Source organism: Pectinophora gossypiella, chromosome 19, assembly GCF_024362695.1.
Source record: "Pectinophora gossypiella chromosome 19, ilPecGoss1.1, whole genome shotgun sequence".
Classification (NCBI taxonomy): domain Eukaryota; kingdom Metazoa; phylum Arthropoda; class Insecta; order Lepidoptera; family Gelechiidae; genus Pectinophora; species Pectinophora gossypiella.
The window spans coordinates 10025375-10042990 of NC_065422.1; the positions used below are offsets into that span (position 1 = coordinate 10025375).

General features: G+C 37.4%; 1 protein-coding gene across 1 annotated transcript in view; it reads right to left on the reverse strand.

The window, feature by feature from the left end:
• Nucleotides 1-17616, reverse strand: part of LOC126375657 (head-specific guanylate cyclase) — a 143891-nt gene that overhangs the window by 109967 nt on the left and 16308 nt on the right. The window contains exon 2 of the mRNA XM_050022707.1: nucleotides 2077-2338. Coding sequence (XP_049878664.1) covers nucleotides 2077-2265 — 189 coding nt within the window. The 5' untranslated portion in view covers nucleotides 2266-2338. The remainder of the gene's footprint in view (nucleotides 1-2076; nucleotides 2339-17616) is intronic.

Consider the following 17616-nt stretch of genomic DNA (forward strand, 5'->3'; position numbering starts at 1 on the left):
AGCCGAGGTTCGCGCCCAACTGGGCACCCTCAGGCCTGTTGTCTTAAACGTTGTACCGGGTGAGAGCCTTAAGCGCTCCCCATTTGTCCGGCCAAGTAGTTAATGCCATCTGCGGCAAATCTACAATAAGTCACGTCAAAAAAAAAAAAGAGCATTCGACTGTAACGTTACTTTAAGGAGAGTTTAGACCAAACGAACAGAGCATACAACTAAAGCATTATTTTCTTGTATCTACGAAAAAAGGCTCTTTCTTTACCTAACAGAGACAGATATCTTTTATAGAAACAGCATTTATTCGTTGTCCACTTTTACAATAGTGAACGTCGGCGTGCGAGAGTAACTTGTAACCAACATTTGCAATGTGTAACGTTAATGTAAACAAACTAAAAGGGTAGAAATAAAAATGTTTAATAATTACTACTTTCTCTCTAATTTTGAATGTTATGTACGCCGTAATTGTCATGTAGAGTAGTTAAAATACCATTATCTTATTTTATAATGTTATAATATATGTGATGTGGTTGTACTTTAATAAATAAATAAAGAAAAAAAAAAGAGAATATAGACCTTAATGATGCTTGTTTATAACCTTCTTACTCGTGCTTAGGGAAAATCACAAAGAGAAAATTTAAATCGAAAAAAAAAAATATTCGTTCGGGACTTGAACCCACAGCTGTTGTCATGCCGGGACGACTGTGTTAACCATTACACTACCAGATCATCCTCCTGTCCATGCGAAATTCTTTTGATCTATGTATCGTCATTAAGCCGACGCTGGCGCTATCTATCTAGAATATTGAGTACTAATATTACTTTAGACCAGTTTTCTCTATGTGAATTTAGACCTTGGTTTTGGCTCTAAGGATCGTATTAATAAACGAATCTCAGCTGAGACTGCCCTCAAGATCATGCCCAAGTCTCCGTTTTTATATGAAAACTGTCACATTGACATGATCTTGTGGGCAGTCTCGAAGCTGAGATTAGTTTATTAATACCATCTTATGTTAGTTTAGTCTAAGCCCGTTTTCACGCTAGCAGGCAAACGCTCGCAGGTGAAGGAGCATCCTTACGGTGTGTGTGTCCCACAAATCATTAATAAGCCCCGCAACCACTCGATTTCCCGCCAAGATATATAATACCTATTTACGGTGACAGTCGGTACAGAATTAATGTTGCCGGCTTGTACGTAAGTTCATCAGTTACCTAGACTGATAATTTGCAAAAAGAGAAAAGATTCTAGGTTTTTTTTTTTGGAATGACGCGAATTATTTATATTATATTTGCAGATAGGTTTGGTAGGTGTGGTGTATGTTTTGTGTAAAACTTGTTTTGTATATTCTGTGCAATAAAGTATATTTGTATATATTATATAACATTTTTCTGTTAGTACCCAAACCGTAAGAGCACAGAGGCCGCTTGTAGTGCTATACTGAATTTATAAATATTGTTCTTATTTCTGTAACTTGAGTCCCTTGTACTCAAAAAAGTATAATTATTTATCTTGTTTTATAATCATGAGCATCCGGTTTCCCGTGCTTTGAAATTTACCCAAAAATATAACAAAAAGCAGCGACGGAATACAAAAAAAAAAATATACACGAGGACCGCTTGAAAAATGGATTAGACTGGTTTAACAAAGCTTTGAGGACTAGTTTCCAACTAGTCAAATCAGTTACTATTTACTAAACGTCAAAACATGAAATTACTATGGAATTTGTATGATAAAGCAACCTGTGACGTCATAGAAAAAGTGACAAATAAATGTAGCACTAATTATTAAGTAAATTTTTGTTTATTAAAATTCATAAATAGACTAAATATAAAAAGAAAAAGGTTTTTGTCAGATTACTAAACAAAGACAGATCTTTAGAACTGTTTAGATCTGATTCAGAATTTCAGAATTTTTCTTTGACTTAGGAAACTACCCAATTATGTAAGTACCTATTTGACATTTTCACCTTACATCTGTTTACATTATTAGTAGAACGTTCTAGAATCTTGACCATCGATATACGACTCTTGACCTAGAAACTAAAAAGTAGGCTAATTAGATTTAGAAACATCTAGAAAACTCACCGAAGGCGCCGTAAGTAGCTGGAGCGCTTCACTCAAGTTCTTCAACGTCAGAGTATTCCGCTCCACGTCATCCTCTTCAGGTCCAGGCAAGTGTACCGAGGACTGCCTAGTCCTGAACTCAGGTTTTGGTGGAGCGCTGCCATTACCAAACTGCTGTTGCGACGACGCGCGCCGAAAAGGACACGTCATGTTTTATAAGATCTTCAAGTCATTTGAATTAAGAATTTGCACTTGTCACTTCACTTTGTTTCTGTACAGGTATCTGTAAAAAAAGAAAAATATGATTTAGTAATTCGATTTTTGAAAGTTATAAGCAATATAAACTATAATGTAATGTAAATTATAAAACTATTATTTTTTGTAAATAAAAACCAGTCCGGGATGATTTTTTATTATGAATATTGTTTTTTATTAATAAATAATTAAATAAGTACGTAAAAAAGACGACGTCCATTTTTATTGACGTTTCTTAAAGCACAATTGAATATATTATAAAATTATTTTTCTAGACGCGGATTGTCATTTTTAAATTAAAATAACATAATAATAACATTTTCGAAAAGCCCTTTTTAATTCAACTTGTAATGGACAGCCTATTAATCAAATATTTTAATTAAATACGAAAATACTGAGATTCAGACAAATCAGCTTTCTCAACGATACGTTTCAGTATAACTGACAGCTAAAACTTACAATTTGCAAAATGGCCGACATTTGACGTTTAATACCCCTTAAAACGTGACGTTTATAGCATGATTAAAATGACAGCAAGATAGAAATATATTAGGTACATCGTCGACACCTTAGAACGAAAGAGACGAGAGATATGTCACTGCAATCATGCTACGTTATTGGGCATAAAACTGTCACGCTTTGCAATAAGGCACATATTTAACACTAGACGGGAACATTGTCGTATATGGGAAGCGTTTTTGTTCGGACATTGCAGGCTGACTCACCTGTTGGCCTGAAAAAGTAAGATGATTCCGTGCTTCGGAAGGCAAGTTAAGCTGTTGCACAATTATAATTATTTAAGTAATCCGAACATTAATTCAAATTCAAGTCTCATTCGGTGATTTAGAGCCTAATTCTTCCCTCAATCAGCGCATATCGCTATCGACCCACTAGGGTCGATTAATTCCTGCAAATATTTTTCCTCTCAGACGACGCCCAAGCCGAGGTTCAAGCCCAACAGGGCACCCTCAGGCCTGTTGTCTTAAACTTTGTACCGGGTGAGAGCCTTCAGCGCTGCTCATTTGTCCGGCCAAGTAGTTAATGCCATCTGCGGCAAATCTACAATAAGTCACGTCAAAAAAAAAAGGTTTAGAACCCGAGCTGGGTTTCGAACCCGTGATATTACGATGCAAGCCACGCGTTCACTGAACAGTGCAACTTTTTTTTTTGGATTTTGCAGTACGTATTACTGGCACATTACAAAAGCCATTAATCAAAAATTGTAGTGAACAAGTATCACAATTCCTTTAGGTAATTATTCCTAAAACACTCTTCAACAATCCCAGTCTTAATTTTCGTTTGTAAAGCAAACTCATTTGTGTCCTGATTCGTTAAAAGCTCAACGTACCTGAATAAATATTTGTTCGAGTGTACACAGCACAAATACGGAGAAGTATTCAATATGGGGTTAACTGTAAGTACACACATACATGGTCATATCGGATATCCCTACTTACATTTCGTTGATACGGTGTTGGGCACCTCGCTTTATAATTCTCGGCGACAACAGATGGCGTAAGTGTAACCACACCATTCGATAATCGAATTTATTTTGTCACAGATAAACTAAGCTAAATGAGCTTCTACACTACTTTTCACTTCTTTTTGACACTATTTGAAGGTCTAGACAACCTGCAAATAATAAAAAATATTATTAAATATTATTAAAAAAATAATAATATTAAAACAAAATATTAATATTTAAATATTATTATTATTGGCCTATGACCAGCAGTGGGCGTCGTACGGCTGATGATGATGATGATGATGATTATTAACCCTATTTTCTCTAAGGTTTTTTCGGGTTTACTCTGGGTCTGAAGCCATTGACAAATTGTTTTAAGTTTACGCGGTTAACGTGAGGACACAGTGAGTGCGGTTTGTCGTAATGAGTTTGGTGCGAGTTCAGATGGTTCCGAACATTCCGATATCAAATACAAATGTCGAAATATCGGGAAATCAAATCCCTGATTTAAAGCCGCATGAACCCGTTATTATGTGTTTTAACTGTTGACAAATTCCTAATTAAATGTTCTTTATATTACTTATTATTATAAACTACTTACTTAAAAGAATTGTAAAGGATTACCTGAATAAACTTTTTTATTATTATTATTTACGTTCATTTTTAACATAAAATACAGAAATTGAATAAATACTTCCGTACGGGAATGTGTATTTAATCAGTAATTCAAAGAAAATACATTAATATTTTACTTCTTGTGGCGCAAATAAAATAAAGCTTCAAAAATAATGATAAATTAAATAAAGACTAATTTATTTAAGTTTTACACTGAATCAACACGATACATATGTCATCTAGGTAACGGATAAGAACTAAACTAGGGTCCCTATCCTACACTCTTAACTAGTGTTGCCGAACAATCGATAGTTTTACTATCGATAGTAAACAGCCAAAATCTACCCAACCGATAGGCCTATCGATAGTATCGCCAAAAAAGAGCTATCGATACTATCGATACTATCGTTTTGTGGTAAACTATCGATAGTTCGATCGAAAACTATTGATAGAGCGCTATCGAGCGGCAACACTACTCTTAACATAAATACGTATATGTACTATACTTATTTTTAATAAATAAATTAAATATAAGGTCAATGACTACATTTGTTCAACTATATTGATGACATTTGTATACCAAATGAGAAGTCTGTCTTCTCCAATGGTCCGGCTAAGTGATGAATGCCGTCTGAGGCAAAACTTTAAGACCCAACATAAAAAAACCTCTTTTCTTTGCGATCGGTTTCCTTGTCTCCGTACCACTATGATCGTTGCCTATTGATTACTTGTGAGTCTGCCGGCCCTATCAGGGGAAACGGGCGTGGGTTTATGTATGTGTGTTTATCAAACATATTACAACATAAGTAATTACAGTTTGGACAACCAAAAGGTCTGAGGTTTTTACGTATTTATTCGACTGCTTTTTTTTCCACCCGCTGTCATTTTGATGGACGGTTGAGTTTACAAAGGACACTGTCCCCATCCACTTATTTCTTTATTTTCACACAAAACTGAAAACGTCACTTCCCGACTCACTACATTTTTATGACACAGACATAATTCTGGTGCATGATGGTCATACAAGGTGTTAGTGACTTCGTAACGAATACTGAGGAGGATGAATCTGACCATGATTCTGAGTTAATATACATACATAAACAGCCTACATACAGAGAGGCACAGGCCTCTCCTCAATCAATCGGAGGGAGTGTGGAGCATACTCCACCACGCTGCTCCAATGCGGGTTGGTGGAGGTGTTTTTACGGCTAATAGCCGGGACCAACGGCTTAACGTGCCGTCTGAAGCACGGAACAATCTTACTTTTTCGGACAAACAGGTGATTCAAGCCTGAAAAGTCCTTACCAAACAAAGGACAGTCTCACAAAGTGATTTCGACAACGTCCCCATCGGGAATCGGACCCGGACCTCCAGATCGTGAGCCTAACGCTCTAACCACTAGACCACGGAGGCTGTTGAGTTAATATCAAGTGGAATTTCCTGTCGAAAAATTCATGTTTTTTTTTTTATTATTTTCTATTGTATTTAGAAATTAAGATCGTTAGCCCAACGCTCTAACCACTATGCTATGAACCCTGTAGACATGATCTTTACAAAGCAAACTTGCAGAATCTCCACGCTGCACACAATCGCAAGACAAATCAGATTTAAGTAGATGATTCTAAGTTACCACCGAAGAGAATAGAAGTCACTGTAATAAATTCTCATGAGTGAGAATCCAGCACAATTCCGAACTTATCTTTGAATTTACACAAGATATCGAACTTTATAGTTGAACTATAACTACAGTGCAAGTTTAACTTGCAACTTCACTCTTGTAGCTCGATGTTTTGTGAAATAGCCATTTTCACAACGAATTGTCATCTTTCTGGTACAACGTCACTGGCGTCGCTAACTGTCGTATCTGTCATTTTTAGCTAATCTGATTTGCAACATTTGTAATTGTCAATACATACATACATACATACATAAACTCACGCCCGTAATCCCTAGTGGGGTGGGCAGAGCCACAAGTAATCAAAGACAACTTGCAGCCACTGTTGATACGATGTCGTAAGCTGGATATGATGAACCTTATGGTGATAAGGGATCAGCCTATCGCCCATAACATTAGTCCATCATGTTAGAGGACACAATCCCTCTGTCGGTTTTTACGACATGCCCGGGAAGACAAGCAGCTGAACGTTTTCTATGTTTTTTATTTGCTCCCAGAACAGCATAGAAGCATAATGTAATTGTCAATAACACACATTTTTTTAAAAAAATAATTGCTGATACGTCACTTTGCAAAGTTAGCCACGCTATAAACTAGACTTATAACTGAACATAGAGGAGACAGCGCTTTGTATTCAATTCACATGTTCAGTCATGAGCAATACCATGTACCCACTTTAGAACCCTGCCGCACTATCATATTTGACATTTAATGTAACTTACAGTTTAATTTGTCAAAAAACTTAATGTGACATGGTTTCAAAGTGTATAATACATATTAGTACTCGTGATCGTACATCATCGACCTAGATGTGACATCCCGTAACTAAAACTATTTTTACGCACACTTAATTACATTACGAAGTTCGAGTTTTGGGATTTTTTTTGACGTGACTAATTGTAGATTTACGCAGATGGCATTAACTACTTGGCCGGACCAATGGGTAGCGCTGAAGGTTTTCACCCGGTACAACGTTTAAGACAACAGGCCTGAGGGTGCCCAGTTGGGCGCGAACCTCTGCTCAGGGCGTCGTCTGAGAGGAAAAAATATTTGAAATAATTAATCGACCCTAGTGAGTCGATAGCGATAAGTGCTCATTGAGGGAAATCGTCGACCACGCCGGCGGGGTCGGTATCGGGGCTCTGAAGTGTTTGGTGTCACGAGCTGATTGGCCGCCTCTATGGCTAGAGTAATCGGGTCGTCGGAATCGTACTTATATTACGTCCTTCGGACGCCGATACTTTTCAGTACCGGCCCTAACCGGGATGTATTCGGAAGTTTCGGTAAGAAATTTCGGTAATGTCGACCTCTGCGTCGCCATATGTTTGTAGGTACCCCGCACGAAACATCGAGATTCGAGGCATTCATGATCACGCGACGCGAGTATTTTGTCGAAATAAAGAAAATATTCGAGTCTGTATGCATAATTAAAAAGTAAACTCTCTCTCTATACAGCACAAAAATGTCACCGGTGTTGCCAAAGATGAAATTCCTGATTCTATTAACCTGAAAATGTACCGTGAAAGTATAAAAATATTGTTTTTAAAATTTCCTCTCCTTTCGTTCATATTTTTCCGGTTTTCTTTGGGACGAAAATGTATTTTTGTTTGTTATTTAGGTAAGTATATTAGAGAGAAAGAGAGAGTGAATATAAGAATGAATTTATTTGAGTGAATTTATTCATTTATTTATTTATTGAATATATGCATGCGTGCGTGCGTGTGTGTGTGTGTGTGTGTGTGTGTGTGTGTGTGTGTGTGTGTCTGTGTGTGTGTCTAAATTCAAATTGAATGAGAATATATTATCAGCAGAAAAGGTGGGCTCAGTTTATTCCAAAATGTAATGTACTTAATTGATTTCAAACCGAATTGGACATGTTTGTGCAAATGTATTTTCGTGGTTTCAGAATATATTTGAATTTGATCCCAAAACAAATAATTAAATTAACAATTGCACCGCGGGACATTATGTCGTAATCATTCAACCGCAAATCATTGGGATTAAGTATACTATTTGCATTCCAGTATTGTACGTATTATAACAGGCACAGAAAACATAAAATACCGACTTTTTACCGTTTCAAATAAGGAATATGAGACTCCCAATAAGTACCGGGGTGAATCACTTGTAAAAACCCGGTTTTCGTATTTTAGTGATAATGATAATAATACATACATACATAAACTCAAGAATATTTTCCACCGGGGTAAGCAGAGACAAGAGAATTCCTTTTGCTTCGACCCTGACACACTTCTCCTGCTTCCTCCACATTCATCAATCGTTTCATACACGCACGGCAGTTCAAAAAAGATCGTACTAAACCTTTTCTGAGGACATCTCCAATTTGGTCATTATATAGAAAATATATGATTTTTAATCTATATTTGTTCTTCTTCTAACGACCTCCGTGGTCAGTGGTTGAACGTTCGGCTCACGATCCGGAGGTCCTGCGATTCTCAGTGGAGACATATCACAAAAATTACTTTGTGGTCCCTAGTTTAGTTAGGAAATTACAACCTGATGACCTGATTGTCCGAAAGTAAAATAATCCGTGCGTCGAACGGCATGATAGGGCGTTGGTCCCGGTTACTACTTACTGATGTAAGTAAGTAGTCGTTGCATGAGTCATGTCAAGGGCCTTAAGCAGCTCAATAGTAACCCTGACACCAGGGTTGATGAGGTTGATACTCCACCTCAACCCACACGAGAGAAGAAGTTTATTTGTGTATAAATCCCGAGATGTTCAACCATCTTTTCTGACCGACGCATTTAATTCCAGTAATTCTGGGATATTGCGCAGTAAACTGTATAGAAAATCCATTAAGGCTTCCACATCGGTGGTACGAGAATTTATATGTGGATTTTTAAGACACACTTCGTATGCTATGGGTAGTTTGTTACCGCTTAGTTTAGATTAAATTGTCATATAACGACTACATACTTACATTAGTAAATAGTGACCGGGACTAACGGCTCTTACTTTCGGACAATCAGGTGATCAGCCTGTAATTATTATTATTATTATTTATTTAATTTTAAGATAACATAGATCCAATTGGTTAGTAACATGAATAAAACTTAAAAGATAATGTTAGTAGCGTAGGTGGTAGAAAAAACATCATAAAATTTCGTTCCTTTTTACGAGTATTTTGGCCCAGTGCCTCATAATTGGGGAGTCATACCTGGCCGCGATAGTTTTCAGGATGGAGTTGGAGCTGGCCCGCACCCTGCAGAGCAACGAGGCAGACTTTTTGCGTATTAACGCGAAAAAGTCGTCGGTGGTAATGTCCTAACCAAACTAGGGATCACAAAGTAATTTTTGTGACATGTCCCACTGGGATTCGAATCCGGGGTCTCCGGATCGTGAGCCCAACGCTCAACCACTAGACCACGAAAGCCGTAAAACAATGTGGAATGTGTGGTAACTAAAATGTGACCAGACAAAAGCATCACCCTCCTAAGGTAGACTGGAATAGGAAATGAGAGCGTACTGGGCCTAAAATTGACTCCCCGTCAACGCATAAATCGGGTCTATTTTCGCAATTTCCCGAAATAACTGCTTATGCCAGAAACAGTGATTTGTGGCGTTTTCAAAAAGAACGATAGCGGTCTTTTGAAGATAATATAACTCCAGCTGCCCGGTACTATTATATCTCGACATTTTATTGTTCAAACAACGTAAACAGGAATTAAGTAGCATTTTAAGTGCCATTGTCGCGATGAATTTTTCGGGTAATATTATTGTTTTTGTTCTCAACATCCAAATGGAGATTATTAAATCAGTTTTTTTTATTTAAGTTAGTACTTTTTGTTGAATATAGATTCGCGTTTGACGATAATTTCATCAGTTCGTAGATAAATGACGATACGGCTTTAGGTGAGATACGCTGACCTAATGCTTTGAAAAAACAGATAGTTGCTTATACTATACGTTCGGACAATCAGGTGATCTGCCTGTAATGTTGTGTGATATGTCTTATGTTTTCTTGGATTCGAACTTGGGACCTTCGTATCGTGAGCCCAACGCTCAACTACTAGACCTTGGAAGCCACACCCAGCTTTCTACTCTGTCATCAAGGTTCCCCAAAACAATGACGTCACAAAACGGTCAGGCCGAATGATTTTACAGAAACCTCGCCCATTTCCCTTCGTTTCCTGTTAGTTCATAATTCATTATGAATTATACAATCTTTTCTAAGGAATGATTAATGATAGACGCAGGTTAATTATTAGAGTTGTTTATTATACGGCGGGTTCATTTTAAGATACTTCCTGACACCATATTTTTTATTATAGTGACGCATTTGACCACTATCCTACATGATACACCTTTTACTAGCTTTTTGAGGGCACTAGCAAATACCTATACAGCCTTGAAGACTCCAAGATAACAAATCAAGCCAAGATATTTGCAGATGCCATACACAGCATAGGCCTCAAGGACAGTGCCATAACATATTCAATATTACTACCTACGAACTTGGATCGAGCTTGATCTACACTCCCCCCCTCCTCAACTTGGCCAAAGAAAAGACCCTGAAAGACCCTCAAAGAAAAGAACATGGCTCGCACCGTTCGGAATGCCAATGCCAATGACGCGGAATCTTTGGGTTCTTGGTACGGATTTATCTTCCAATCTGAACTTTGGAAGTTTGGAAGTTACATAGAGTCTAGGGCTGAGACTACTTCTTAGAAATTGGGTATCCTTTGTAAGGTCAGAACTTATTCATTTCACGTCGGAGCACCTGCTGAATCTCGATACGGCGCAATTACGCTCCTGTATGGAGTACTGTTCTCACCTCTGGGATGGATCCGCCTGATACCAGCTAGAAGCCCTGGAAACTATTGATAGGTGTGCCAGAAAACTCATTGGCAATATCTAATATCTGAGAGGCTCCAAAATCTGGAACACCGCCGAATGGTTGCTTGTCTTTGTGTTCTTTACAGATTACATTTCGGTAAGTGTGCTCAGGAATTTCAAGAGCTGATTCCACCTGCACCTTTCCACCATCGACACGACGGGGAGGGATTCCATCCATATGTGCTTTTTCCTTCATTATGCAAACTACTAAAGAATGGAATTATTTTCCTTCGCCATTGTTCCCCGATTCAAGGGATTTTCAAGGCAAGAGTGAATAGATATTATTTGAGTTTGCGTGCTCCACCTTAGACCACATAGCTGCTTAAGACCAGGCTGGATCGAGGTCAAATGCAGTCAAATCTTTTAATGAAAAAAATCCTCTCTAATGGCGACTACTTTAATCTTTTTGAACCGTAAGCTGTTAAGGAGTATGTTAGCGCGTGCCATCTGTTATTATGTAAGGCGGTACAGTCATGAGTAATATCATTACCCACTTTAAAACCCTGTCGCACTATCTTTTTTTTTAACGTGTCTTATTGTAGATTTGCCGCAGATGGCATTAACTACTTGGCCGGACAAATGGGGAGCGCTGAAGGCTCTCACCCGGTACAACGTTTAAGACAACAGGCCTCAGGGTGCCCAATTGGGCGCGAACCTCGGCTCAGAGCGTCGTCTGAGAGGAAAAATATTTGAAGGAATTAATCGACCCTAGTGGGTCGATAGCGATAAGCGCTGATTGAGGGAAATCGTCGACCACGCCGGCGGAGTCGGTATCGGGGTCCTGAAGTGTTAGGTGTCGCGAGCTGATTGGCTGCCTCTATGGCTAAAGTAATCGGGTGTCGCACTATCATATTTGACATTTAATGAGACTTTCGGTTTACTTTGTCAAAAATGTTAATGTGACATGGTTTCAAAGTGTATACATATTAGCACTCGTGACCGTACATGATTTTTTGTATGAAGTTTCCGGGTTGTGATAGTGTTAAAGGTCCTTTTAGAGATTCAAACGCATTATTCTCAGGCACTTGGTGTCTTAGTGGCTTTTCTTCGAGCCATTAACTAACCCGAAAACCGCCTATCAATCTACATCGAGCAAATGAAGCGAAAATTACGTTACAAACACCAATTTTCTTGAACACTGCGTTAAAACAACCTACGCTTTGTTTACTATTACATTAGGGTGCGTGACACTCAATATTCAGCCTAAACACGAAGGGAAAAAGCTGAAAGGAAAGAGAGTAAAAACAAAATTATACAAATGAACCATGGAATTTGGTATGGCTTTTTAGATTATACTTACAGCGATTTTGGGGCAAATATTTATTGTACGAGACAGTTTCCTTAAAATGTATCGATGAGGAAGTGATGTCGAAAACAATTTTGCACTCGAGAAATAAATTGGAATAGAAATTAAATTTTAAATTAGGAATCAGACACATTGACAGGAGCTGGTGTGCACCATTAAACAACTGTCATAAAATGATGTCTCCCAATAAGACATCGGCGTTATTTGTGATTTCGGCCACATGCCACAACATCTTTCTCCATCTATTTTGGATCCGACTAACCTACGATCTTAGAACAACCTATCGACCTATCGACCTTTCAAAGGACCTAATTAAATACAAAAAAATCATCAGAATTGATCGAGTAATTTTCAAGATTTTTCGACACTAATGCATCTAATTGTTTATTTTTTTTTATAAAAGACTAACTTTCCGCTCGCGATGTGCGTGCGCCATTTTTTTCCATCCCTTTAAGGGGTAATTTCCGGGATAAAAACTATCCTATTTTTGTTCTTTCTTGGGTTTCAACCTTCATGTTCAATTTCATCTAAATCGGTTCAGCGGTTTAAGCGTGAGAAGGTAACATACAGACAGACAGAATTACTTTCATTAATAATAATCAGTGTGTTTTAGCACACCGTTCAACTCTTCTAAAATGTAACTTTTTTCTATCAAAACTAAAATAGGTACGGTCACGAGTACTAAAATGTATACACTTTGTAACCATGTCACTTTTTTGACAAATTAAACCGTAAGTCTCATTAAATGTCAAATATGATAGTGCGACAGGGTCCTAAAGTGGGTACATGACATTGCTCATGACTTATGTATCCGAATGATAGGTAAAACCCGATTAATTTCTACTCAATACTAGTTTAGCGAATGGTCGGCGTTCGCAGGCCTATATATTTTTACGCTTCAAATATTATTAAGGGTAAGTCCTTAAAGTTATGACCTCTTCTGATAACATGGCTCCTAAAGTTTATAGTACCGGTAAACATGGTGGTTTATCTACGCACTTAGATAAAATTAGTTTGGTAGTGTGACGGGGTGTTACTTTGTGTATAGGATAATTGACAACCTAGTCAAATGAGGTACTTTTTACGAAACGTCAAAGCGAAAGTTTTCTTTGGAGTTTGCATGGAAAAACCATTTTCTTTATTTCAATACTTGTTTTGTCTGTGTGTGTTTAGTCTATTGAATAATTATTATAGTTTCATTAGATTATGGTTAGGTATATTTTTGATAAATATGTATAATATTATATTAACTTAAGTTTACTTTTATATATTTCTTATTGCACAATCCCGCATCCAAGTTTAGTAAATATTTGTTTCCTCGTAGTAGATGCCTGGAAGAAATACTCAAGAGCAATAAGGCCGCCCAAAAATTAAGTTCCGTGCAAAAAAGTGTATTTGATTAATTTGATTTGATTTGACATACTGTCCTGTGACGTCATCAATAAAAGCGGTCAAACGTCGTACTCATTGTTACTTAATTAAAACTTAGCTGGCGAGGGGGCTGTATTATAAAACTCTGTCTACCCCATTGGGGATACAAGCGTAATATTACATTAGGTAAAAGACAGAAACATTTGCTACATTTTTTTTAACATCGGCACCTCTTGTCCATTTTAATTAACTTTACGACGTGAGAAAATTCTTACATACAAACAGGAATCACGTGGGAATACATCTCTCAAAAAAGGAAAATCGAAACCCGAAAATCATAAGGGTTTTCTGTTAAATATTCAGTCAATGGTATCTGCGAAAAATTGGAGAGAATTGAATTTTCCAAAGGCGGATTACTGATCGTATATCGTATAAGATAACGTGGATCAGAATATTCTTTATCGCAGTAACAAATTCTTAGCACTATTCAGCAGATTGCCTCCGTGGTTTACTCTGATCTGGATGTCCCGGGTTCGATTCCCGGTGGGGACATATTACAAAAATATTTTTATGATTTAAGTTTGGCCGATCATGCGATTAGGCATCCGAAAGTAAGACAATCCGTGCTTCGGAGGCCACGTCATGTATACGTTTTTACAATAAAATACCAGATAATATTTTAAATTTGTCAGTAAATAGATTTATTCACCATTGATTTAAAAGATGTGTTGCTGTTGCAGTTTCTTATCATTTCTTCTCCTCAGCCATGACACCTTGTGAAATGACGCAAATTCAAATATGTTACATTGACCTTCAACAAGTTTATCCATGATAATTACGTCGAATAAATGATTCTGGTTTCTGATTTCGTCAAGCCTTACTTACATATTTTGATATAACATAGGACTGAGACATAGCTTTGGCGATACCTTTTGCCTACATTTCTTCCTACTCCTTCTGGGATACAGGTGTGATGCTGGGTTATGGTATAACTTTTACTGAGTTTCGTAAAGTTATTTAATTGCTACTTCCAACAAAAACCTCTGCGTCATCAATTATCATCGATCAATCGACCTCATACAATATTTACCTATGTACTTACTTACATAAAATTACCTACATTTTAAAATTCTGTTCATACATAATAAAACATTGTTCGATATTTCTCAGTTATCTGATCGTTACACAAATGAACATTTAGATTGATGGCTTCAAATGGGGATTTTACCAGAATTAATCGATTAATCGACTACTGACGAGGTACGGATTCGATGTAGCGAGGGATATGAAATGAGGGGCCCAGGCCACATCCCCAGTAAATGACGGACAGTACTGGCCACGTTCCTCCACAGAAATGTAGATGGCGCTCTATACTATATATCTTTCTCTTTATTTTTTTCATTGCTCAGGTAACGGCCCCCGTGGTCCAGTGGTTGAGCGTTGTGCTCACGATCCGGAGGATTCAGGTCCCAGGTTCGAATTCCGGTGGGGACAAAATCACATAATCATTTTGTGATCCCTAGTTTGGTTAGGACATTACAGGGTGATCACCTGATTGTCCTAAAGTAAGATGATCCGTGCTTCGGAAGGCAAGTTAAACCTCTTAATTAGAATTCGGAGTAAACTCGACAAATTATCCCGTTTTTCACAAGGTCCGCTTACCTAACCTGAAGGTTTGACAGGTCCGGTTTTTTACAGAAGCGACTGCCTGTCTGACCTTCCAACCTGCGAAGGGAATACCAGCCCAATACGGGTTTTTGTGTGTTTTTTCGGAGTAAACTGGACTTAATTATTTTATTTAATCTGTACAACAATTAATTTCATAATAGGACCTTTGTATTGACACTTTTATATTTTAAATTTTATAATTTTTTCATGATTTATGTAATTTAAATGCATGGTAAACTATATTTTTTTGTAACATCTGTCACACTGCATTTATGCCAAATAAAGAATCTTATGTTATCTTAATTGAAACCATTCAGGCGACTGTACTACAAAAATTATTAAAAAAGTGTAAAGTCGATTTGTTAACAAATACCACATCTGTAATACCTAGTTGATTGCGCATCCAACTAGACACGAGGTAAGGTAGCGTTTATACAATTGTATTATTTTTTTTTGGTGACACGTCACCACACTGACCTAGTGAGATAGGATAGGATAAGTACTTAGGTCCTTACGTGGTTACAAATTATTTATCGAATAAATCGTTAGTATTAAAAGCCAACAAAAAAATATTAAATTATTAAGTCATTTAACTTTAGCTTCGAAATTCAATTTCCTTTTCCACTTAAACAGCTTTTATTGCTAAAAATATTTTCAGATGAAATTAATAAAATAAAATATTTCTATTAGCGAAACAATTTGTTGGTGGTTCTTAAACATTACCTTTCCTTTTATATAAAATATTATTTACATATTATAGGGGTAGTTAGAGCAGCTTTGGAATAACCTACCTGAGCATAACTTGACTCTGCCGACATCGATAGAAACCCCCCTATGGGCGTGATTTTAAAGATTTTTTTTTGTGATTTTGATTTTTTAAGTTGTGAATCACCCAATAGTTACAGTGACGTCATAATTCCAGGTAGAAAACTGCTAACTGAATTAGTTGAACTAACCGCGCCTGTCATAGGTTGAGGCTAAGGTTACATACCTCTAACAATCAGTAAGTTTAAAAACTAAGCTTATGCTACGGAAAAAATCACTCTATGTACTTATAGAAAGTATGAAACAAGAAAATGTTTCTTTGAAATTGTTCATTATTATAATTAGAAACAAAATAATAAATAAATTAATTAATAATAACTATTTAAAATAAAATAATTAATATACAATATATGCCGTCGTCTGTTTTTCCAACTCGTTATATTCTGAGAGCCTTCAAGGATAGAGTGAATAGGCATTTGCTAGGTAAGCGTGACCCATTTTAGACTACATCGACCACTTACCATCATCACCAGCCCATCATCGTCCAGACTGCTGGGGCACGGGCCTTCCCTATGGATGGATAGGGAGATCGGGCCTTAAACCACCACGCGGGCCCAGTGCGGATTGGTGATTTTTAACGACTGCTAATGCAGCCAGGACCAACAGATTAACGTGATTTCCGAAACACGGAGGAGCTCGAGATGAAAACTTGTTTCTTTTTTGTGGTCACCGATCCTATGACCGGCCTTTGCGAAAGTTGTTTAACTTCAACAATCGCAGACCGAGCGCGTTCACCGCTGCGCCACCGAGTTCCTCATGAATAGACATTTGCTACGTAAGCGTGACCTATTTTAGACTACATCGACCACCATCAGGTAAGATTGTGGTCAAACGCGAGCCTATTATATTTAAAAAACACAACTTAAGTACACATATGCATTTCTTGATAGGCGATCACCTATCCCTGTGTACATCTTATCCATTAACATACCAAAAGTCCTGGTGAGGACCGATCACATTGGATCGCCATCGAAACCACTAACAATGCCGTAAGCGTGGCCAATTACTGGTCACCAAAAATTTAATATCGATCGCCATCGACTCGCAAAGAAGAAGAGACATACCAAAAGTGGCTGCAGGTTAAGTTCTATTTGCGGCTCTGCTCGCCTCATACCGTGAATTCATGTATGTATGTAATATTTATGAAGGTTTCCATACTAATGGCACTTACACATGCCAGGGTCAACTTTTATTATACTTAATAAGTAATTAGAAACAATATAACGATGTTTATGTTATATGACCTACTATAAACGATTATAGCATCTACTTCATTTATATATGAATACTTATTTATATATTACTTTTTTTTTACTTTTTTCTATTATTTTTTTTTCTTACTTCATTAGGCCGGAGTGAGATGGTAGCTGAGTTCGGATAGGGACCTAGACCTACATAGAAACCTTGTCGAGGTATACGGGTGAAGACGTCAATGGTTGCAGGGGCGGAGATGGGAGCTATCGGTACGGCAATGCAGGAAGGAAGGGGCAAGTCACAGGGACTGTAACGGTTACCCTACT